The sequence below is a fragment of the Cibotium barometz genome, chromosome 14, assembly GCF_041138505.1.
Source record: "Cibotium barometz isolate CiBa-2024 chromosome 14, ASM4113850v1, whole genome shotgun sequence".
NCBI classification, from domain to species: domain Eukaryota; kingdom Viridiplantae; phylum Streptophyta; class Polypodiopsida; order Cyatheales; family Cibotiaceae; genus Cibotium; species Cibotium barometz.
In genome coordinates, this window is record NC_141059.1 from 40,147,255 (window position 1) to 40,173,403 (window position 26,149).

A 26,149-nucleotide genomic window follows, 5' to 3' on the forward strand; every position below is an offset into this window, starting at 1 on the left:
TCTGCGACATAAAAAATAATACCTGCAATCGTCTTGCAATTGTTGTCATAACCTCCTCAGACTCCTCTTTGCATGTTTGAAAGGATGTTTTTCCATATGCCTACCCTAAACAACACCACAAACCACCATTAAATGGAAACCGTGCAAATTCGAGTGAGGAGCAACAAACAATCTTCAAAAGTTCCATAACCAGTATCATTAAAAGGTTCACTTAAACCCCTATTACCTTGAGTACAGGAAGAGCCCCTTTATAAAACCTCACTGCGTCTGTGTATGCCTCTGATTTCAAGCACTTTCGAAGCCTTTTGGGTAGGTCAAAAACGAACTGCATGGGTAGCACACACCACAAAAGGCACAGTTTGCTTTAATTAAAATGCATAGAATATTTCATGAGTATAGAGTGCCCCTCCATGTTTATATTATGATTTCTAGCTGACCTGTACTTTTCGCAGGAGACCGCGCGTTCCATTCAACTCTTCGATCCGCTCCCGCCTCTCAAAAAGTGAAGCGTTGACACCATCACTTTTTGTCCTTACAGAGGTCACCTGCGTAGAGGCGAGAATCAAAAATCCATCTGCGTATCCCTTTGCTCATGCAGATACCATGCAAGCAAGAAAAAGAAGCGTCCAAATAAGCTCCTCACTTTTTCAAGCAGCTGCTCCACGTTTGATTCCATGCCTGTAATTTTCTCCTTCATTCTACAAAAAAATCAAACCCTTAATAACTTTGCATAATTCCAAGAGGATATGGAATCGGGGAGAAGAGAAGGGGAATTTTTTTTGTGGGGAGGGGCACATGGGGCCTGCCCCGGGGAGGGGGGGTGTTTGGCGGAAGGATATAAATATAGTTTGGAGATCTAACTCCCACAATTGCATTTTAGCATGACTTTCTTTCAGAACCAACATGCAACTTGCCTTTTTATGGTATCAGTGGCGCTGATGAATTTATTATAATTCTCATACACAAGCATTTGCATGTCACTATCAAGGTTCTTAATTTCAGCTGCCATTTCAACGTCTTTTTTGAGCAGGCCCTCGAGATTTGTTCTATGCACCTACAAATTGCAACAAAAATGACATTGAGCCAACTTGCAAAGCAATTGATATAACTTGGGAAGAACAAGAGAGCTATTCTAAAGAAGCAACTCGAGTTTGAAAGAAGGCATATGAAAGTGGAAACCTTAGTGTAAAACCATGTTACATGATCACCCAAATATATACATTCACAAGGTTGAAAACTATCCAAGCTTACAACAGTAAAATATATGTTTTAATATTACAACAAAATAACAATACATTGTAAGATTTAAACAGCAGACAAGATTTCATTATGAATGGGAGATTTAATTAGGGTTAGGTTTTCATGTGGGAGACATACACAGAGAAGAAGGGAGAGAGAGAGAGAGAGAGAGAGAGTTGTGGGGATAAGTCAACTCACCAAGTGTGAGTGTGTGACTCCCTATCACACATGTATATTGCACTAGTACACATAGTGCACTTAGTACATTAAAAGTACTAAGTGTACTATGTACTATAACTTATGGGCTTGTACACACTATAAGGGTGGGCATAATGCCTTTACCCCAACAACCTCCCACTTAGAGGCAAAGTGCCCTTAAATGAAGGAAAAGAAAAAATCAGCATGTACATGATAATATACAAGGCCATATCAAGGCTGAAACTGGTCTCATCCAATGCCCATCAAGTGTCTGCAATGAGCAAACCGCTCCGGAGGCAAACTCTTTGTCAACAGATCAGCCGGGTTGTCATCCGTATGAATCTTAACAAGCTGAATTTGCTTGTTCTCTATCACCTCTCTGATGAAGTGATACTTCACATCCACATGCTTCGTCTTTGCATGAAAGACAGGGTTCTTTGCCAACTGGATGGCACTCTGACTGTCACAATGCAACAATGGAATATCCCCTGTATAGCCCAAATCAACCACTAACCGAGATAGCCATAATGCCTCCTTGCAAGCCTCTGTGGCTGCAATATACTCGGCCTCTGTAGTAGATAAGGCTGTGCACTTCTGCATCCTGGATATCCATGACACAGCACCTCCTGTGAATGTAAACACAGCAGTAGACTTCCGGTTATCTGGATGACCGGCATAATCCGAATCCGTGTAACCATGCACTAATGCATCCTGTTTGCCAAAACATATGCACATATCCTGTGTGCCCTTCAGGTATCTCATGACACCTTTCACTGCTTCCCAATGCTTCTTGCCAGGGTTGGCCATGTATCTAGAAACCACTCCCACTGCAAATGCAATGTCCGGCCTAGTAGTTACCATGGCATACATGACACTACCACAAGCTGAAGCATACGGAATCTTGGCCATATCAGCCCTGCCACTATCTGACTGTGGGCTGTCCATAGCACTGAGTTTCACATATGGAGGCAAAGGAGTACTAGTCTTCTTCCCCCCGTCCATATTGAACCTCTGCAAAACTTTGCCGATGTATTCCTTCTGAGACAAATACAACACATGCTGATTTCTGTCCCGAAGTATCCGCATACCCAAAATGTGATTTGCATCACCCAAATCCTTCATATCAAAGGTCTGATGCAGCCTCTTCTTCAAGGCATCCATCTCTTTACGAGATTTCCCGGCAATCAACATATCATCAACATACAAGATGAGGATCAATAGACTGCCATCCAAAGTTTTCTTGGTGTATAAGCAGTGATCTATGTCACTTCTCTTGAATTTCTGGGATTTCATGAATGTATCAAATTTATGATACCATTCCCTTGGTGCCTGTTTGAGCCCATAAAGACTCTTTTTCAGCTTGCATACAAGCTTCTCCTTTCCACTCACTGCATAACCCTCTGGTTGTTGCATATATATCTCCTCATGGAGATCACCGTGAAGAAAAGCAGTCTTCACATCCATCTGAATCAAGTCCAGATCATCATGTGCAACCAAAGCTAACACAGCTCTAAGTGTGGTCATTTTGACCACTGGAGAGAAGATCTCATCAAAGTCCACTTTATATTCCTGCTTGAAGCCCTTAGCCACTAACCTGGCTTTGTATCTTGGCTTTGCATCTGGTGCAACTTTGAGCCTGTAAACCCATTTGCATGGCAAAACCTTCTTGCCTGCAGGTAGATGCACCAACTTCCATGTTCCATTTTTGTGCAGAGAATCCATCTCTGACTTCATGGCACGCTCCCAAAGAGCCTTGTCTGCCCTCTGTAAAGCCTCCTTATAACATGAGGGCTCCCCACAATCAGTGAGCATCAAGTAGTCAACCCCTGGAACAAACCTGTCAGGGGCTCTGGAGGGTCTTGTGGACCTCCGTACCCAATGACCATCATTTGCAGGTTGCTGTCCAGCCTGCATATCACCTATTGGTGGCTCCTGTTCCATGCCATAAGGCTGAAAAATCATGCCCGGTATCTCCTCTAACTGTGGTATATCCATAGGGATATCTTCTCCCATCTCTGGCTGTCCATTTGGACCATTTTCAGCACCATTTAAGGGCTGGTTTTGCTGCTGTAATGGCTGATTTACAGCCCTTGGTTGTTGTCCATGATGTCCATCATCATCAAAGATGACTCTGCCAGGCTCCTGTTGCCTTGCAGGCTCCTTATACATGCATGTTTCATCAAAAATGACATCATTGCTGCGTATAATCTTTCTATTCACGGGATCCCAAAGTCTATACCCCATTTCACCTTTGTCACCATATCCTAGGAATATGCATTTGTGAGACTTAGGATCAAGTTTGGTGCGCATTTCCCTGCCTATGTGCACGTACGCAACGCAACCAAACACTCTCAAGTGCTTGTATGACGGAGGCTTCCCTGTCCATACTTCCTCTGGCACTTTCCCACCAAGCCTCGTGTTAGGTGACCTGTTTATAAGATGAACGGCTGTCATAACAACTTCAGCCCAAAAACCATGAGGTACTGCAGCATGTGACAACATAGAACGGCCCTTCTCCTGAATGGTCCTGTTCATCCTCTCTGCTGTCCCGTTTTGTGGAGGATCATAAGGAGTAGAGAGCTCCCTCTTGATGCCTTTAGCATCACAAAAGTCCTGAAACTGTTTGGACATATACTCTCCACCATTGTCGGAACGCAAAGCCTTCAGTGTTTTGCCAGTTTGATTCTCAACAAGAGCAACAAACTTCTCAAACACTGAGAATGTATCACTCTTCAAACGAAGAGGATAAACCCACACCTTGCGTGTGGCATCATCAATAAAAGACACAAAATATTTTGCCCCTCCCAAAGAAAGTTGAGGCATCTCACATACATCTGTATGCACAAGCTCTAACTGAGCATCTTTCTGTCCAAGAGCTTTCTTGTGGGGGCACTGTAGTTGCCTACCATATATACAATGCTCACAAAACTGAAAACTTGAAAACTTTAGAGAAGGCAAGTAACCCAAACGAGACAATTGCTCCATTCCTTTGACACTCATGTGTCCCAACCGGCTATGCCACATAGAGATTTCCGGCAGCTCGGTTGCATTTACATTAGCATGGTGACAAACACCTACATGCATAAAGTAAAGAGTGTCCACCTTAGAGCCTCTGGCAACAACCAGTGAGCCCTTACTAATTTTCCACTTTCCACGACCAAATGTGGTAACATAATCAGCATCATCAAGCTGTCCAGTAGAAAGTAGGTTCTTCTTGATCTCAGGCACATGCCTGACATCATGGAGCATAAGCTGTGAGCCATCTGAAAACACAAGCCTCACATCACCTCTGCCAAGAATCTTGCATGCATGGTTGTCACCCAAATAAACTACTCCTTCATTGCCAGCAGTATACCTGACAAACAAGTCTCTGCAACCTGTGACATGAAAGGAGGCACCTGAATCAATGATCCATGAGTGCATACCATGACCACCTGTAAGAAGTGAATGGGCATCAAGTGAAGACGTAAATAGGACCTCATCCTCACTGTCACCTGCATGTGACACATTGATTTCTTCAATCTTGACTCCACTTTTGCCCTTTGGCTTTACATCTTTGGCTTCATCTTTGTCTTTGTCTTTGCCTTTTCCCTTTTCCTTTTGATCATTTTTCCATTTGTAGCATTGCTTTTTGATGTGTCCCTTCTTGCCACAATAATGGCATTCCAAGTCCTTTTTGAAGCGAGACTTGCTCCTTCCCCGTTCTTGGCTTTTACCCCTTTGTTGGGATCTCCCACGTGCATTCATTGCATTGGACTTTCCAATGGAATTGTTCTTCCTGTTCATCTCTTCTTGAAGAAGAGCACCCTCAACATCTGCATATGACAGCATAGCATTCGAATTGCTAGTGGCTGTCCTAAATGTGTCCCAACTCTCTGGCAAAGTGCATAAGAGAAAAGTGGCTTTGAACTCATCGTCCATTGCCAACTTTTGATTTATAACTTGGCTGACAATACCATTAAACTCATTTAGATGGGCTGTCATAGACGCCCCTTCCTTCATTTGAAGACCTATGAGTTTCTTCAACCAATACACTTTGCTTGAGGCACTTTGCTGGGCATACAAGTCCTGCAATCTCTGCCACATTCCCCAAGCTGTCTTCTCTTCACAAATGCTGAAAAGTAAAGAGTCTGACACAGACAACATGATAGTAGATCTTGCCAGCTCATCCATATCTTCCCACTCTTCAGCAGTAAGAGAAGCGGGCATTACACCCCTTTCTTTGATGGGCTTATGCTGCTTCTTCTGGAGCAACACATTGTAGCACTGGGTTTGCCAAATATCATAGTTATGTGAGCCTTCAAGCTTCTTGATGTGAAGCAATGAAGAGCTCTCACCTGTGGTTGCCATAGCAATATGCAACCTGTCAATGCCTGACTCCCTGCAAGTGTGCAAACACTGCACCAAAAGCACACAAAGTGCTCACAGTTGTTCTCCCAAGCTTTATCTCCCACTGCGGAAGCAAGAATGCAACTTTTCTCCCACTGTATGTGATGAAATCACCAAAATCTGGTTGCTGCAGATTTAGGACAGCACCTTAAATGTGCTCTGTTGCCCTTCCAAAGTACTGTACAACAGTACCAAGTGCTCACCAATGATGTACCAAACCTGTACCGGCAAGTACAGCAGCTGAAATTGAAATTTTTACTCACTCAAATCAATGTGCAACCATGCCAAAACTTGTACAAAGCTGTACCAAATCTGTACCAGCAGGTACAGTAGCAATAAATGCTCTCCTGGCTGTCCAAATGAGTGAAAATCAGACTTTTACAGTCCCGAACACTGCATACAACAGTCCCGAACAGAAATTGGGCAAAAGCCCCTTGACTGCAAGCTGATTTCTGAGGATTCAAGGCATAAAAGTCTTGCCTGCTGCTTTGCCAAGCTTAACAAGCATAAAATCTTGAAAAGCCCCTTGATTTAAGATCAATTGCTGATCATACATGGTACATTGACGCACATGAAGGCATCCAAAGTCTTCACAGTGCTTCCCCCTGGCCACATATACATCTAATACATGAAAGCCCCTTGATTTACAGGCACATTGAGTGCTTGACAGGCATCAACACATTGCCCAAAGCATCAAATGCGATTGCCTGCATGCAAATCAACCCAATCGGCACAAAAGCCCCTTGATTTGCACTGCAATTTGCTGCAATTTTGCCCGAATGTGCGATTTCTCACATCATACACCATGTATGAATGCTTAATTGCACAATTACATCAAAAGCCCCAAATTTCGACATCCAATTTCCTGCAAATTGATCCTGATTGTGACCAATGTCACCCAATTTTGCCAATTTTGCTCAGAAATTGAGCAATTTGGCACCTGTACCTGCTCAATTGATGATTGTACCTGCTCAATTGCAAATTGGGCATGCAAATTCCAAAAGATTGAAGCAAATACCTTAGGTAATTTTTTGATTTTTGTTGCAGGAAAGAGGGGTTGATGATGCTGCTGTTGTTCTGGTGAATTCAGGCGATTTCTGATTGCAGTGGGGTCGTGATGATGCTGCTGTAGCTGCAGTTCGTGTACGGATGGCTGGTTGCGCCTGGTTGGCTGAGCAGCCCTCTGCGCTGCCTGGTTGGGCAGCGTGGCTGCTGCTGGGCAGCCCAAGTCTTCTGACTGCCTACGCCCAGCGACTAGCGGTCGACCAACGCCTCTTCGCCTGTTGTATTGACGCCCGCCTCCAACTTCGCCTAGTAGCCAGCCGACGACTTCGCCTAGTAGCCAGCCGACGATCAAAGCCTTGCTGCCTTCGCCGCGTAGCGCTACACGCTTCCCAACGGGGTCCACCTAAAGGCCTTCGCTCCGTTTGTTGACGCCTTGTGGCTAACGCTCGCCAGCCTGCGCCACGTTCGTGCGCTTATCCGCCCGGTGGTTTTACGCCGTCTAACGCCCAGCGCGTTGCTGCCTGCAACGCTCTCTTGTGGCAAGGCGCTGACGCATGGCTGTGAAGAGTGCGTAAAGGCATTCTTGTTGAAGGTTCGCCCCCTTCCTGGTGCGCCACCCAACCTTGAAAGCCAGCCGTCTAGCTTCACTGTTCTATGCTGGCCACCCTGCAACCGTCTAGCTTCACTGTTCTATGCTGGCCGAAGATGCTATCTGTAAGCACCTGCTCCACAGCCTGAAATGCAGCCTGAGATGCTATCAAGAGGGAGGGAATGACCATAGCTCTGATACCAGTTAAATGGGAGATTTAATTAGGGTTAGGTTTTCATGTGGGAGACATACACAGAGAAGAAGGGAGAGAGAGAGAGAGAGAGAGTTGTGGGGATAAGTCAACTCACCAAGTGTGAGTGTGTGACTCCCCTATCACACATGTATATTGCACTAGTACACATAGTGCACTTAGTACATTAAAAGTACTAAGTGTACTATGTACTATAACTTATGGGCTTGTACACACTATAAGGGTGGGCATAATGCCTTTACCCCAACACATTACATAAGTATTATACATATGATATAAATCAGATTAAACTACATAATGCAAGTAACAAAAATTATAATATATGAAGTATGGCAGCCAATAGAAATATTTTTTTAATTATTTATGATTTATTATATATATGTGTGTAAGTGTATGCAGGCATATTGATGTTTGTGGAGGAGAGAGAGAGAGGGAGAGAAAGAAAGATATATTAAGCGTCTACTAAAGACCCAATGGGTCTATGAGACCAAAGTGATACAATAATGTCCATGGCATATCTCATCATGGAACGGAAAATAAAATAGAAACAAAACAAAGCTGTCTCACTGGAAAGAGAGAGAGTGATATTTGTTATGTACACATTATATGTGCATATACTAGGAGGCTAACCCACATCAGGCTTGTGAGCATGGGAGCATGGGAACAAGCTCTAGTGGAGCATGGGTTAGGACTAACTTTAAGGATTAAGGTTAGGGTCAGGCATCCAAGGGTCACACATGGGAAATGGAGAGTCGAGAGTCACTTGAGGGCCCTCCTATATAATAGGGACATGGGGCACACTCAAGGGAGATTCTCTTGTGTAGAGGATTGTATCTACATTCTTGCCATTTCACTATAGAGCTGAGTGCTGTTGTATTGGAGTTATACCTCTTGGTGGTACGGGACACTAAGGTTAAGGTATGTGGTACTCCATTATATTTCATGTGTGCAACCCTTGGGCTCGGGGGTGGTTGGGTGGTAGAGTTTATGCCTGATTTATGCATGTTTATGCATGTTAATTCTCTAGAGAGATCTTAGGGTTTTAACAGTGGTATCAGAGCAATCTCTAGTTAATTGTTGTTGTTTCTACTTTCTTATTCCAATTTTTGGCATTTTTTTTAAAAGTAAATTTTTATATTTACTAAATAAAATGTTATTTTATTGGTTTGTTTTGGTGATTTTGCACGTGGATCGTCGATATGGCGATTGGAACGCGTGTTACTACTACTCAATGGACGAATCGACGTTGCGGGAGAATTCCGTGAGTTTAATGCTATTTCTTTTCTATTTTTTATGGTTTAAAATAAGCATTAATGGAAAGTTTTACCAAATTTCACATATTTTATTGTGGATATTGTTGGTAGAATAGATTCCCTAAATTTCTTTAAAAAATTTTAAAAAATTCTAATTTTTTAGAAATTTTTTGAGCATTTTTATGATAAAAAATGTATTTTTAATGCATTTTGTGGGTTTTCCGCGAGCATGTTTTCGATTTTCTGTCAATTTTTCTTGCTGGAAAGCAATATGGGGCAATCAATTGATACGTGGGTTCTCTCCCGTGTGCGTAAAGTTCTTCTCTTCCTCAAAATCTGAATTTTTTATCTTTCATTTCTCTCGTGCGTGGGAACGTATTTTAATAAGATAATTTAATTAAATATTAATCATAATTAAACACTAATTATGATTAATATATGATTAATTAATTTTGAATCATCTCTCTGTAATCTCTAACAGAGACGAGAAGAGAAGAGAAGGAGATGGTAGAGAGAGGTAGTATGGGAGATAGTAGAGAGAAGAGAAGAGACAGGAGAGGTAATCTCTCCCTCTCTGGGAACCGACGCACAGACGGGCGGGGGGACTGCGTAGCAGCCGGCGGGTAAATTCGCCCCCCACCCCTATAAAAAAAATTTTAAGGCTTTAAACCAAAAGTTATAAGCAATTTTAAAAAAAAAATTTGAAATAGATATATTTTTTCAAGTTATTTTCATTTGGAAAAAGCTTGGAAAAGGGAAAAAAAACCCTGAAAAAATATATTATTTCTTTGAAAATTATATTCTTTCTTCTAGAATTTTTTTTTCCTTGAACCTTTTGGCTTTCCGCATTCTCGGAAAATCTTTTGACTTTCCGAATTCTGGAAAATCTTTTGACCTTTCGGATTCCGGAAACTTTTGACCTTTCATATTCCATATTTTTTTGTCTTTTCATTTTCCCAAAACTTTTGGCTTTCCGTATTCCGGGAAACCATTGGAATTTTGAAAAAAATAATTTACCATATGCGTTTGGGGTGAATTAAAAATTCCAAAAAATTTTAAAAAAATAGTAGAAAATTAGGCAAAGAATATTTTAATTTTTTGAAATATTGAGGATTAGTGATTGGCATGTGGTATGTTCATTCGGACACCCATGACCATTCAAATTCTTTTAAAAAACCTATTTTTTGATCCAGAAAATTAAGAAATCCATTAAAATTTTTAAAATTTCATTGGATTTGAGAATTGTCGGGCGAAATTGAAAATTTCGTGGACGATGGGATTCTCATGAGAATCTAGGAATATTCTAGAAATTATTTTTAGAGATCCTAGAAATTGGTATTTTTTTAAAATATCAATGGTATTTTGGCAAATTTACTTGCTAAAAATTTTTAAAAAAATTATAGGTTTGGAGTGCCATAAGATGGATTTTGGTAATTTTCAAAATTAACATATTTTGAGACCCTAGAAAATTAGGAAAAATCATGGTAATGCTTTTTTCTCAAGAATTCGAGAGATATTTGGTGTTATAGTACGTTTTTTATGTACTCACACTAAACAAATGCGGGTTATTCGCATATTATTAATGAGAGCATGCCTTGTATTAATATTTTATTCGTTTGGATTGATTCTAGACGATGTTTTCATAATTTTTTAGCCAATGTCTAGCCACCAAATGCTCATAAAAGCATTTTTCTTATGTGCAGTTGTTTCTAGTGAATTAATTTGCTAGAACTTTTGGTCAAGAGGGATCAAGAGAAAGGTGAAGAAAAGTTTAACCCAGATTCATAGAGAACTCATTTACCATGGCTCATATTGACTTCTCGGTCAATGACAATGTCGATGACATGAGTGATCATCCCAACTCTAGAAGGGAAGATCATAAGTTCCATGAAGAAGAAGAGGAGGCGGTAACAAAGAGCGAATTTTTGGAAGTGACACAACGTCTCGAGGCTACTATAACAAAGTGCCATGATGAGATGGAATCACTTAAGGTGCAGACTTTAACTCTGCAGAAAGCTCTTCTAGCCACCTCATCTATAGCTACCAAAGCAGTTGCTCCGTCTTTTGCACCAAAGGTGTATGGCGGAGAGAAGAAGGAGAAGACACAAGAATGTGTGGATGCCTGGCTTAACAGGTGAAATACACACTTTGCTTTTCACCCTTTCACTGATGTGCAGAAATTGCAAATGGCACAGGGTTTATTAAAGAGGAAAGCTTTGACTTGGTGAAAGGATCTAAAAGAAGATTCTATTCCCACTACTTGGCTAGGGTTTGAAGTTGCATTCAAGAAAGAATTTGTCCAACCAAAGGATGAATTCGAAGTTATTGCCAAGTTGATTAAAAATAGCACGGCTAATCAGTCTTTTGATAACTATGTACAAAAGTTTAGACAGTTGGCTGCTAAAGCCAAGTCTGATGATCATACTTTGTGTGGTATTTTCATCAATGGATTATCTCGTGATTATCAATACGAGGTGAAGAAGTGCAAAGTTAAAACGGCTGAAGATGCTATTCAGGCTGCTCACGTTTTTCATAAGACAATGGTTGGTGCCAATTCATCAAAACCAGCATCAAATGAAAAGAAACCCACTTTCACTTATTCAAACAGTGGACAAAAAAGGAAATTAGTTTTCACACCAAAACCAAAAAATGGTGACAATGCCCTTGGTGGTATGGGACACTAAGGTTAAGGTATATGGTACTCCATTATATTTCATGTGTGCAACCCTTGGGCTCGGGAGTGGTTGGGTGATAGAGTTAATGCCTGATTTATGCATGTTTATGCATGTTAATTATCTAGAGAGATCTTAGGGTTTTAACAATATTAACGTCTACAAAAGATCCTAAGGGCTTATGACACCAAACAATTGTTACAATCACTCCATGAAGCAACCATATCACAGAAAAAGAAAATGAAACAACTAGCCACAAACATAAAAATGATCGTGTAATAATAATTTGAGTACAAAAGTAGCCACTTGGCTCACATCATGGACATCAGGTACCATCTATGATGTGATCATTGTGAGGAGGCAACATCTATGACCTCTTATAGGTTCTCTATGTTCACCTCTTGTGGGGTAGTCTCTCTGTGTTTCAAAAAGATCTCGCATATCTAGAGCTGTTGTATGGATGATTGAATGGGCCCTATGAGACAGGCACGTCACGTGCGCTGCAACTGATGTGCTCTATGGAGGATAATCCCGTGAGGGTACAATGCCTTTTGTGCCACTTGCACATGCTGTCTAGTTCGCTGGAGGGGCTCCTCAATGTCCAATAGGTCACACACCTTGCACCTAAGACGGCTCTCTTATATCATCGAGAAGAAACTCGTAATGGGGAGTTGTGAAGTATCCCAAGTTTGAGCTTAGCTCTCTCTAAGGACACCTATGTCCACGTAACTCCATTAGGAAGACAATAATCCTAAAGAGTGGGCATTACTGGTCTGTCATGGGTCCGAGAAGACAATAATCCTCAAGAGTGGGCTAAAGTCCTGTAGGAAGCGGCAGTGAATGTTGGTCATGTCCACTCCCGGCTAGTTCAAGTGTGAACCCAGCTTACTCACGGGCAATTTTTCCCTGTGACTGGACACACATTCTTTCCCCGTGTGAACACACTTATGTGTTGGGCACTTTGCCCTAGGCCTTCTAGTACTCACTTGTACTTTCATTTCATATCATTATTGAGTACATCTTTTCCAGCGCTCACGCTTCTCTGTGCTTGAGATTGCGCGTGTGTGTGTGTGTGTGTGTGCAGGCTAGCTTCTCTCCTACCCAACATTGGTATCACAGCCTGGTTAGGCTTAGGGTTACACCCTGTTGCTCCCAAACATTAGGGTTAGGGTTTGCCCCTTGCTGCAGCCTATTGCTCACTTTACACACCACACTCTCTCTTATTATTAAAATTTTTAAAAAAAACACTCGTGTGCTTCTCTCCCTTGCTGTTCCCGACCTGTACTGCCCAATTGTGCAATTTTTTCAAAAATTTAGAAATTGCTAGAAAATTAGCAAATTTGTTGCATTATTTTTGGGGCTTTTCACCATTGAGCCTGCAATTGCAACATTGGCACACATTGGCATTGATTTCAGCAAATTTGGTGCATAATTGCACTAGAAATTTGGGGATTTTGCAAAAATTGACTTGATTTTGCAAAAATTGACACTATTTGCAGGCAATTTTGGGTTTTGCAGGCACATTTGGTTGGCATTGGGACATTTTTCCCAAATTTTTGGGTATTGCACATACATTTGGTTGGCATTGGAGCATTTCCCCCAAATTTTTTGGGTATTACAGGCACATCTGGTTGGCATTGGGGCATTTCCCCCAATTTTTGGGCATTGCAACACTTGGTACAGGTGACAATCGCATTAGCAGATTTACAAGTGCAGCTCCGATTCAGATGTGGTCTAATTGGTTGCCTAAAAATTAGGGCCATTTTTGGAGCATTCGACCAATTTACATTTGATCTGCCAGGATTTGAGCACTTGCAGCTCTTACAGGTGTCAGCTGATTGTGTTTTCCACGGCACATGTATACATTTGTGGTTTGCTACAGTATATGTATGTCATTGTGGACACTTTGACAGATTTGCATCATCGTGCAGTACACTTGCAAATTTGGGACATGCATATGTATTTCTCCTAGTGAAGGAGTTCCCTTTCAGTCCATTGGTTATCCTGCTATTTATCTCCCGCATTCTTACAATTTTGCTGGACATTGCATACTCGTAGTGACTTGTGACAGATTTGTTGTCCTATCATGGCCAACAGTAATAATGACCTCTTTGGAATGCTATCTCAAGAGGACAAGCTCAATGGGGACAACTACCCTATGTGGGCTTATATGATGCGTCATGTTTTGGTTGCCAAAAATGTATGGTTGTATGTGGATGGCACTGAGGAGCGTCCTCTTGCACCTGCTCCAGCGGAAGGTGAAGTGATTCCCGCTCATCCTCCTGCAGGTCCACCCCCTACTCAGCAGCAACGTATTTGGGATGCTAGGGATGCTCAGGCCCATGCATTGATTGCTCTCTCGTGCCGCAGGCATATCATTCCGCACATTCGATCTTGCACCACTGCAAAGGATGCTTGGGATACCTTGGCAGCATTGTATTCAGGTGGCAATGAGGCTCGTGTAGCTTACCTTCGGGGCAAGCTTGAGACTGACCGCATGCTTGAAGGTGACTCTATCGATCAGTACCTTACGCATGTGAAGGACCTATGAGAGCAGCTCATTAACATTGATGAGGTTTTGACAGATAGCTATCTTGTTCAGACAGTTTTGCGCAACTTGCCTAACTCTTATCAGACATTTGGCACCACTTTGTGGTTGTTGGCTGGCAATGCACCTAATGCGGTCACTTTTGACAACCTTGTGACTCTCTTGCTCAGTGAAGAGCAATCTCGTTCCAACAGGAACAACATGATGTCTGTTGAGTCAGCAATGGCTGCTTCTTTTCGTGGGAATAGAATTGGGCCTAAACCTAGCCCATCGAATCCTCCCAAGACAGAGGACAAGCCTGAAAAGAAAAAGCGATGTAACTATTGCAAGAAAACAGGGCACACCATAGAGGAATGCAGGAAGCGTATTGAGAGTGAAAAAAAGAAGAAGCTGGCATCTTCTTCCACAGGTGCAGATCATGCCAATTTGGCTACACATGTATCAGCCTTGACACTTACATCTTCATTGCCTGCAGAGATGTCTTCTGATGCCATTGCTTTTGATGACTATGCTTTATAGTCAGTACTCCATGGTATGCATTGTCTGGTAGATGCATTTTAGGGAGGGATTCTACTTGCCCACATGCAGTTGGTGATGCCTCATGGTCACTTATGCTTGTTGACCCTTATGCTGGTCTATGCTAGACGCTTTCTCTTATGTGATGTCTACTGGAGATGCCTTTTATGCTGTTTTCCCTTGCAGCGGGATTGTTTCTACAGTGTTGACATTATCACTTTCTCACATGTGATGTTTACTGGGAGTGCCTTTTACACACTTGGCCAGTGTTGGCTTGCTCTCATGGTTTTGACATGTCACATGTATATTATTCATTGTGGGATTATGCATCTTTACATTTGCCATACATGCCACTGATCATGGCATCACTGAGAGTTTACCTATCCTCTCATAGCATTGGCTAATGCCCGCCTCAAGCCCCCACTTTTTTTCCCCATTTTCAGCTTTTCCCATTGCTGATTTTTCCTCATCGGATCCTCCATTGATGAGTTTCACTTTTGCAGCTTACATTGCATGTCTCACAGGCATGACTTCTGGATCCTGTTGCGTTTACACATGCGTATATCTGCTACCTCTTCTTATGCTTATCACTCGTGCAGTTACAGAGCATTGATGTGGATTACATGCAGTTCAGCTTGGCATTTGGTACTTGCCTCCAGGGGGGTATTATGCGATGCCTCTTGATTTGATGCAGTTGATGTCCACATGATCTTTGCCATGCATTTCTGGTGATGCATTTATGTACTACTATGCTCTAGCATTAGCACTATGACATTGGGGATTCTCCTTTTTCCCGTCATATAGTGCTTGCTTTTTCCATTGGCGCTACAGTTCACTCTTACTGTTGTGGAGCATAGTGCAGGGCAGCATTCACAGCTTTATCACCCTGCTGCTACCCGTTCACACCATTCACTTGAGGGGCGTTTGTTGGTCATGTCCAGTCCCGGCTAGTTCAGGTGTGAACCCAACTTACTCACGGGCACTTTTTTCCCGTGTGAACACACTTATGTGTGTTGGGCACTTTGCCCTAGGCCTTTAAGTACTCACTTGTACTTTCATTTCATATCATTATTGAGTACATCTTTTCCAGCACTCACGTTTCTCTGTGCTTGAGGTTGTGTGTGTGTGTGTGTGCAGGCTAGCTTCCCTCCTACCCAACAGTGAAATCTCTCTTGAACCTCATAATACACTAGACATCTACAAATGTAATGCTCTTTTGTCCAAAGTGGGGAGACCATCTATCTTGTCCTCCCCGGTAGTACAATCTGCCTCCCCAATCCGCCTCCACAATCCGCCACTTCTCTGGCCCTCCTAGTTTCAACTCCTTGCCTTCAACAACTTTCTACAGCTTGTGGGCAACACGCTGACTTCGGATCTTTACTTAATGGATAGTTGGATCCATCCAACTTGCTTGGCTCTGAGTAGTAGAAATGCCATGTCTCAACCCTAAACCAATACTTATGTCAAACACATTAACCAATAGTGGAAGAATCCATGTATTTGCAAACAAAACACCACTTGCAACAAAAGAAACAGCTTAAGCCTTATGCATTTGAACTGAAAACAGTCCTCTCGAGAACTTAGGCTTGATGAAGAGTTGCATCACACTTGCATTTTGCTGAAGCTGTTGGAATATATCATCTCCAGATGGTCTACATCACCATTTTCATGCTTGTATTGGCCATTTATGAGGCCTTGCATTGGCATATCTTAGCAGATATAATTCAACATTTTTCTACCATTTTTTAGGTATTTTATAGCATTTTATGCTATTGTCCTGCTGTCAGCTTGCTACAACTAGTTACCAGCACTCTGAGGGATATATAAGGGTTCTCACCCTTTCCATCACTTTCATTCTTTTGCATCTTGTTGAGGTCATTAGTAGCTGCTTTTGCTTCTTACCATTGTTCAGCACCTACGGGCTTTCCTCGTGCTCAGTTTTCAGCAATAAACATCAGTTTCCAGCATTTACAAGTCTTGTACCTGGGCCTACATCTGTGTTTCTATTTGCTTCAAGCAAAACGCTGACCTGTGAGCAGAAAAGAGCTGCGTTTTCTGTTTTGGAGCATAGGCTTCACCAGTTTGCTGCATTTTCTGCAGATTTTAGTGTAGAAGGTGCTGCGTTTTCTTCCAGGAGCAGAGGCTTCCTCAAGATTGCTATGTTTTCTTCATCTGACGCTTGGGACTGTCGTATTTCTGAATTTTCAGCAAAGATTGCTGATTTTTCTGCTGATTAGATTGTTGAAGCCCTCTTTTAGGTGCCGAGGACAGGGATCTACAGCTTGGAGAGATCTTTCTTCTTCCTCTCCTTTTAGTTTCCCACCCTCGCTCCCTTTTCTTCTTGCTATGCACAACTTGAGAGGAGGATTTGCTGATTTTTTTATTCAGCCCCTTTCTTAAGAGAAGGTTTCTTGTCAGAAGACATGACTTCAAGAGAATTCTCTCTTGCTACTCCTTCTACAGTTTCTTCTCCTGTGCCTGGATCTCCCACCCACCCTCTCTTCTAGTCTTTCCTGAGGAGGTTTGGATTCTTGGTGGTGATGGCTTCTGGAAACCCTCCCCTTACTTCTACCAACTATCAGATTTAGTCATATTGGACTCAGTTAACTTTGGAAGCTTCTTGTCTTTGGGCTATTGTTGCTTCTCCTCAGTTATTGGATCCTGTTTATCGGAGAGTTTATGATGCTTCTGCCAAGATGGTTATCATCAAATCTTTGTCACCGTCTATACAGGTGGAATTTTTATCTGCTTCTTATGATGCCTCTCAGTTGTGGCTTGAACTTGAAAGGCGGTATTCGGACTCAGGCATTGCCTCACAACATCAGGAGACTAGGGCCAAAGTGGCCCCCTTGTCAGTTTCAGATTCTCTTTCTCCCTCTCCACAAGACACAATCCTAGTGACCACAACTATGACTTCTTCAGTAGAGGTTAGGGTCGCATCGGATGAGGTTGAGGATCATCCATTGATTTCTTCGTCCGTTAACATTGCAAATAATCATGCCTACCCTCTCCATGGTGTTGATGATATTTCTCTGGGTTCCCCTCCTATGCTACGAGATATGCTTTCAGAGGAGGATTCCGCTTCTTATGTTCCAGAGGAGGCATCTTCAGAGGGTTCTATGGAATTCTCATTGGTGGTTACTTCCACTATTTTAGAGTCTATTTTGGTTTAGATTTCAACCCTGGCAGATTCAATTATCCCTGATGATTCTCTTGTGTCAGAGGTTACTTCATTTCCTCTTTCTCCAGAGGAGGATTCATCGTCAGAAGATCAACGGGTACAAAAAGGTTTCATACAAAATAGAAAAAGCATGTATATTTTTAACTTGAAATATACAAAAGAAAAAACTGTTGACATAACTTATAAGAGACCACATTGAATTCATTTCAATAAAAACAAAATACATGTAAGATATGATGATATCACAAATCACGTGGGTGATGACTAAACAGAAATCAAAAGGATCACCACGTGGGTGATGAGTCATGACTCAAAATCCAAGATCGAAATAAATAACATGTCCAAAGTTCAAACTAAATAACATGTCCAAATAAAATGATATTGGCAGCTACTACCTACATCCTCATCCTCATCTGCATCCTCATCCTCATCCTCATCCTCATCCTCATCTGCATCTTCTGCCTCTGCAACCTCATTCTCAGGATCACTGCCGGTAGCCGAGTCCTCAAATGCCTCATCCTCTAGAGGTGCAGGTGCACAACTAGTACTAGCCTCTCGAGAAGATCGTGTAGTGCGAGCCGGAGCCATGATCTCCTCATAGAGCATAGAATAGATGTCTCTCTCCTCCTGAGGAATGTCAGGAATCTCCTTGCAATTCATGATATCAATCTTATCTGGATTCACTTGGCGAGGCTCAATGGGATGACCCTTTTGCTCTAGCAATCGGAGATTGCAATGACAAAAGACAAGCCTCTCCAATTGTGCTGTGGAGAGTCTGTTTCTCTTTTTCGTGTGAAAAAGAGCCATGTACTCCAGTTCCTCTCACAAGGCCCTGAACTGCAATCCTGGGAGAGAACTCTCAATGCAATCCGTCTCTACATTGTACAAAAAAGAATGTTAAGTTAGAGTCAAAAAGAGAGTAGCATTTGCATCTAGATTTTGAAAGAATAGGAGACAAAGATACAAGATTCAAGAACCTTACCAAGTTGGGTGTCCCAATACCGTATTTCTCCCACCAAGACACTAGCTCCAACTGTGTCTCCCTGAGCAATGCAGTAGCTCGCCCAAACATATGGCTACCGTTGTGGTAAATGAGAAGCTCATCCTCGAGCTTTCTCATAAGCTGTATATCACCTCCCAGTCCCACCAACTTGGTAATGTACTCAGTCCATCCTGACTCTAGCTCCTCATTGAGGTATTGCTCCTCGTTCCTCCAAAGGGGATGCAAAATGTGAGCAACAGCATGGATTGGCCTATGAAACTAATCCCAACGCCGATTCCAAATCTCCTTAATATCTTGAACTCTACATGTGACATACATAAGAGATCAAGATTTATAAAATAACTTATATGAAGACTCGAGAGAAAGACTCAAAGACTAAAGTTAAAGCCCAAGGGTGAGCACCTGTCAGGCGACAAGGTAGTGCAATCATTGAGAGCTTTACCAATTCTGTCCATGAACTCATAAAGCAGCCCAATGGTACTCCCCTCCACTATACATGGGCTGAAGTGCCTTCACAAGTCCCTCTGCATCCTACCACCAAGTATCTCTCATGACCATACGAGAGAATGCTATAGACTTGGACTCGTCCTTGTCCTCCCATGTTGTCCATTCACGACACCCAACAATGCGCAATAAGCCATGCCGCACTCTCACTAGTCTCCCCACCACAACCAAGTTTTGGAGGGCTTTAGAAGCTCAAGATCACTATTGGCCCTGTACATGCTCAAAACCTTTGGCCTCTTTGTGACAAAGTTCACCATGCTAGATGCAGTTGAAAATACATGGCTCACCCAATCAAGCTTCCCCACATCCTCAATCATCAAGTCAAGGCTGTGTGCTGCACAAGGTGTCCACACAATCTTGGGGAACTCCTCCTCGAACATCTTGCCCATGGATACACAATTGGACCCATTGTCCGTGATCACCTACACAATCTTATTGGGGTCAATTTCATTGATTGCCTGGCGCATGTGGGACATAATGAACTCCCCTGTAACCACTGTCCCTGGCACCGATGCATCTATGGCACGAATTGTAACACGCGGAAGCTCTGGGAGTCTTCTTTCAGCCCTAAACACCACTGAGAACATGCTGATGCAAAAACGCAGACAGTAGGGAGAGTAGAGAGAGAGATATATGGCTGGAAAATCAGTATATTTCATATGGTACAAAAAGGTACCTCCTTCTACAGCCCTAGGCTGCCTTCATACAAAAGGTGAACATCACCAAAATCTGTCCCTAACTTACACCCAACTCATATGGAGTTGAATGCCTAAAACAATGAGCACTCTATAACTTATATAGTCTCTTGGACCCTAGAAGTGCTGGTCGGCCAGTCGACTGGGCATAAATGAAACGCCTGCTGCCGCCTTTGTCTTGATTCAGCCGACAGCCCCTTGTATCTCAACCGACAGCTTTTGCTTAGCTCTGGTACAGCCGACAAGCCTTCCTGCCCTTGCTTCTAGTCCACACTAGCCTTTTATGCACCTTGTGCTCCAAGTCCTATCTCTAATGATCTTTTTCTTGGCTGCCCTCTTTTGGATTAGCTCTGGGAATGTTCATGGCAATGCTTGCACATGACATCCCCCTCTACTAAACTTGATGGCGGGCTTCCAACTTGTTCCTTGGATGATTGTCATCATCCCACTCTATTCCCGGAGTCCCTCTGTCATCCATCCAACTCTGGCAACCCTTTTCACTGAAAACCTGGCCCAGTCTCCAAAACCACTCTGACTCTGAATAATATCTATGCATCTGTTCCATCCAGTCCCCAATCCATTCTTGCCTTGACTCTGAACACTCTCTTGGTCTTCATTCCCGAGAAATGAGTCTGGCACTCACATCACCCCTTGGAGGATAATCCTCCCTTGGGATCGTTGCCTGAGAACCTATCTGGCTCACAGGACTACCATCCCCTCTGGCTTTGTGGAACACCACCAACAAACCTCCTGGGAGCTCTTCCCATTCCTGTGTTCCTTGCCTTGGGCTTCGTACCCGTGTACTTTCCTGTACCTTGGACCTGTACACCATCATATGGGACTGAATCGGTGTTTAGCTTTGTTGAGCCTGATGCTCTGATACCAATGTAACACGCGGAAGCTCTGGGAGTCTTCTTTCAGCCCTAAACACCACTGAGAACATGCTGATGCAAAAACGCAGACAAAAGGGAGAGTAGAGAGAGAGATATATGGCTGGAAAATCAATATATTTCATATGGTACAAAAAGGTACCTCCTTCTACAGCCCTAGAGCAAGGGGAGGAAGATATGCCATAAATATTGATGGAAGAGAACAAAACGTGATGCTTTGTGAGTTGTGCAGAGAAAACCAACATAAAGCAAAACATGACATTACCCCTTTAGAAGACCTCAACAAGGCCCCAGGACACCAAGGAGCAGGCGGGCTGACACGGGCGTTGATTCGATGGCGAGCTAGTACACAAAACGGTGAAAAAGTACAGGCGGCCGCCACTGGGAAACGCGCATGGAAAAGGTACGAAACGGTGTGATGTGATGGGCTGTAGGGTATTAAAATATTCAGGATGAATAAAAAACGCGTTTCGTACAAGACGAAACGTTTCGTACGTTTCAAACCTGTACGAAACGCGTTTCTATGACATTGAATAGGACTACACGCGCACACTCCACGTGCATTTGTAGCAACATGAGATGAATAGGAGTTGATTCTTCGCATTAAAAAGCAGCAACACACACCAAGACAGCTCAAAGCCAAAGCTTTGATACCATGTTAGAAAACGCACAGTCAATGGGAGAGAAACACTTAATTACATAAACACACATTTGCACACACACACACAGCACAAGGGAGCTTGCTTCAGCTTGATTGCACTTATGAATAATGTTACATGAGGGTCCTTTATATGGGCACGAGACCTAGCCTCAAAGTGCGTGCACTAAAGTGTATTCACACTAACCTTACATTAATTAAGAAACTGTTCACATGCCCATAAATATAACACTATACATATGCACTCTAATGTCCACTCAAGGAGGCTCACAAGTGGAGATGAACGATAAACTCTACATCCAATAGTATGGGCGTGTAGGCAGAGGAGGTCATCGCAGATAAGGCAGTTTATCTCTTGAAGAAAAGACACATCCAAGCTAGAAAGACGATAATCCTAGAGAGCGGACTAGATCCCTCCCAGAAAAGGCAGTGAAATCTCCCTTGAATCTTATAATACACTAGGCATATGCAAATGTTATGCTCCTCTTAATCGATCTCTAGAGTACAAAGTGTTACATGTGGCGTAGCGGAAGTCTTCTTGATTGTCGTTAGTGAAGCATTAATAGATGATTATGGTAATAGCGAGAGAGAGAGAGAGAGAGAGAGAGAGAGAGAGAGAGAGAGAGATGGAGCATACGCTACACTTGATAGCGTCCCAACTACCCCACTTAGGGGGGAGGGGCTCCAAAGAGAGGATTTTCTTGTATTTCTGCAACTTACTTGTGACTGTTGACTATTGTCCCTTAGGGTGAGTGCACGAAGCACAGTTGATGAGTACAATGAATGGCTGAATCTACCCTAACTTGTGACTGTTGACTATTGTACCTTAGGGTGAGTGCATGAAGCACAGCCGATGGGGGGGGAAGAGAGAGAGAGATGTTGACCAGCAAGATTATCAATACAATAACAAAGAGATTAGGGAAAAATACAAGAATCGTGGAAAGCATATTTTCATTATGATAAATGGTGATTTTTATAAGAGAGGCCCACTTTACAGGGTGGGGGCATAGGTTGCCACCACATATGCCACATGTCAACATATGATGCCAAGTGTCCCTAATAGGTGTCAGTTTGCCACACATCACTAGTTCCATGATACTCTTCTAAGAGGCTGTTTCCACACAAAAAAAACTCATTCATACTAGCGATTGTTCACACATTGAAACCGCTTTATTTAAAGCCTACGCTCACACATAATACGATTCTAGTTTACACAACCACCTAGAACTTGTTTATTCCCACATTATTTAAATATTTACCATTCTTTCCTATAGTGAAATCTACCTAGAAAGCCCAATCATCATTGACTAGGTTTTCTTTTTCTTATGGCTGTTGCTTCTTGTCGTTGGAGGTAGAAGTAACAAAGTTTGTAGAGTCTTCATCAGCTTTCAACTTTGCAAGTCTCTTCCGACACACTTGGATACAGTGCCCTGGCTTGTGGCATTAATGACACTTTCCTTTTTTCTTCTTGGTATCACCCTGTGACGAGTCCACTTTGTCTTTGTTGCTAGAGAAGAAGGCTTGGTCTACTTGGCTTGCATCATCCCTAGATCTGTTCTTCCTTGTCGGCTCCTCATGGAGAAGTAATCCAACCAGCTCCTCAAAGGATATAGGATTGCCTCCTCTCATAGAGAGATTCAGATAATTATTGAAACTCTGATAGGATTCAAGCAAGGAATTAAGAAATCTGTCAGCTTGCTAGTGGCCTTGGACGGAAAAAGGCTTTCGCACAAGAAGACTCTTAAATTCCTAAACTCGATTGGTATTCCGGGCACCCGACCACGGGTCTAATAGGTGCTTGGAGCCCCTGTACAACATTACAACTTACAAGTGGGTTACATATGACCTTCCGTCTCACTGACAGAACTCCTCAACCTAGATGGTGTCTCGAAGACTGTCCTTGAACAAGGGCTCACATCAACCTTAGTGCCCATCAAAAAGCTACCGTAAGTGTGTTGATTATGCAAAATGTCCAACTCGCACCCTAGTGCAACAAGTGCAGGTGACAGAAAGCTCACATATCTTGTCCTCCCTACCAATACCATCTAGTTCCTTGTTTACACCTTACGGCGGTGAGACGAGACTTTGATATGTCCAATCGCAATCAGCAAGGCATGGGACATTTGTCTACACACATACCCATGTCTGTAACATGCAGAAGCTTGGTGGAAGATTCAGTAACTTCAATGCTCATAATTCAGCAATCATTCACGATGAATATAACACACAACATAGAAGATGTGGAGAAAATAGAGAGAGAGAGAGAGAGAGAGAGAAGAAGACACAGTATTGGGTCCCAAATACCCCCTGTAGGGCCCCCACCATGAATGGTGTACTTGCTTTATCAGAATAATGTAAATCTGAAATAAAGAGTGGTTCTTGACCTGCACTTCTTCACCGTAGTTGAGCATCTTCCCCTTGCCTGTCCTGGCCCTTGGAACACATGAACACTTGTGAATAATGAGATATTAAGACTGAATCCTAGGCTGGGTATTTATATCCCTTAAACCTGTTGGTCGGCCAGCTGCTAGGAGCCTCGCGACCTGGTCCAATTGCTTAAAATGCTATAAATATTGGCCACTGTGCGCATGTGCTGGGCTGCTGGGCAGCCTTGTGCAGATTGTACGGGCTGCCCCCATACCCAGCCAATTGGCTAGGCAAGGCCCATAGGGCCTGTTGACTGCATAGCCAGGCCCCTTGGGCTAGCCGACAGCCTGCCCAGCCCACTCTAGGGCTGGTGGGAAACGCCCGAGCCCTTCCTGGCCCCTTGAGGTGGCTCAAAACCTCAAAACCTGCCCCATGCCCACTGCAAGAGATGACTCTGGTTTCTAGGGTAGCCCTAAAGGCTAGCCCCTTTCTACATGCAACCTACATGCTTCTAGACAAATGCCTCGCATCTGGTTGGGTTGCAACCCAAATCACAGGACACCTAACATCATTCCAAAGGGAGACTCACAGTACGGACCATAGTTGCCAGGCGTTTCATGAAACGCGTTTCATAAACGTTTCTTTCAAATCCCAGACGTTTCAAAAACGTTTCATACAAAACAGGCGGGTTACAGGCCCCAAAATTTGTATATAAGTTTATAATATGTAAAAAATATGTTGCCTTGCTTGCAAAACAATATTAAACATGCATCATTTACACATTAAAACATGTTTTCAAGTTAAAACTAAAGAATTTGGGTAAAAAATGCTTAAATCGTATAGCTCCCAAGTGGACACGAACGAAACGTGTTTCATTCGTATGAAACGTTTCATTGCAACTATGGTATGGACTAGCACTGCTTCATGTGCAGGACAATGCACGCCTAACCTCGAACGCATAGAGTGGAACCCTGGCTAACTCGTCCCGGAATGGGCTCAATGGGACCCTGCACCTTCTTATTCAAATATGTCTACGTGGCATCCAAGTGCGGGATGCACATGACAATGTCTCTGAATAAATCCATCCTTTGTGATCCACAAAGAAAGATCCAGATAGAGCTGCATCTTTGCGAGAAGCTCCGAAAGTGAGAGCCATGTGGTGTCGGTGTGTAGGCGGAGGAGATCATAGCACATAAGGTAAAACCAATTCGGGAACTCGAGCAATAGATAGACTCTTCAATACCAGATACAAACGTTGAAACACAACGGAAGAACACAAACAATACCAAAACAAAGCACTGAGCTGGAACGGCCGGCCCCCCCTAGAAACTTCTTTATTCAAAGAAGAAGCTTTTACAACAAACAAGTTACGGGTGCAAACTTGCACCGGATTTTCCACAACACTTCAGCAAAGACTCTTGCTCAAGAGCAAGATACAAACAACACAAAGAAGCTTTCCAAAGGCTACAATCAGCGTTGTACAGCCAACACCAAAAAAGAGAGAGTGAGCAGCCGGTTGCCCTACTGTAAGGCCAGTGCACAAGGGGGGGAGAGAGACCCAATCGGCTGTCCTGTTGTCCCGCCAGATCTTGGGAAAAAAAAAAAGGGAGAGAGGGAGAACCAATCGACTTCCCTGTTGTACGCCCAGATCTAAAAAAGAGAGAGAAAGAAAGGTCAACAACTCCTGCCCGCCTATGCCTTATGCGCATCCCACAGAGAGAGAGAGAGAGAGAGAGAGAGTCAATCGACTGCTTTCTACCTGTGTTCTCATGTCCTTCAAAAACAGCCCCTCCTCCTTAAGATGAAGTCGGCCAGCCTTGTTTAGCCCATGCTTTTTTCCTTTCTACCAAAAGTAATTGGTCTGGCCAAAAATATTAACTTTATGTTTTTCTCAACTTGTAGGCCAAGTTTCCTCTAGGCGCCTCCTTCTGTCCACATATGCATGCCCAAAAAGTAATAATTCTAGCCAAACTTAATGATGTGTGAACCTGTTGACTTATAAACCTTATAGGTCACACCAACAAATAAATTCCCATGTTGCTCATGCTCTATAGCCAACACATCACGCCAAAATATGCCAATGAATGCGTCAGCTTTCTTTTGTGGAAAATCCTCGTTCACACCTTGGCTTCGTTCAGTGTGTGAAACACTGGTTAGGACTAGTGAAGAGACCAAATGGTGACATAAGGCAATTCACCTCTTGATGGGTGAGATGAAGAAAAGGCACATTC

At 43.0% G+C, this 26,149-nt stretch overlaps 1 protein-coding gene across 4 annotated transcripts in view; it reads right to left on the reverse strand.

The window, feature by feature from the left end:
* LOC147632018 (vacuolar protein sorting-associated protein 51 homolog) overlaps positions 1–26,149 on the reverse strand; it is a 157,257-nt gene that overhangs the window by 128,942 nt on the left and 2,166 nt on the right. For all 4 annotated transcript variants that reach the window (XM_086808598.1, XM_086808594.1, XM_086808597.1 and 1 more), the window contains exons 2-6: positions 915–1,054; positions 644–698; positions 438–545; positions 227–325; positions 23–100 (exon numbers count right to left, since the gene is read on the reverse strand). In XM_086808598.1, coding sequence (XP_086664724.1) covers positions 23–100; positions 227–325; positions 438–545; positions 644–698; positions 915–1,054 — 480 coding nt within the window. The remainder of the gene's footprint in view (positions 1–22; positions 101–226; positions 326–437; positions 546–643; positions 699–914; positions 1,055–26,149) is intronic.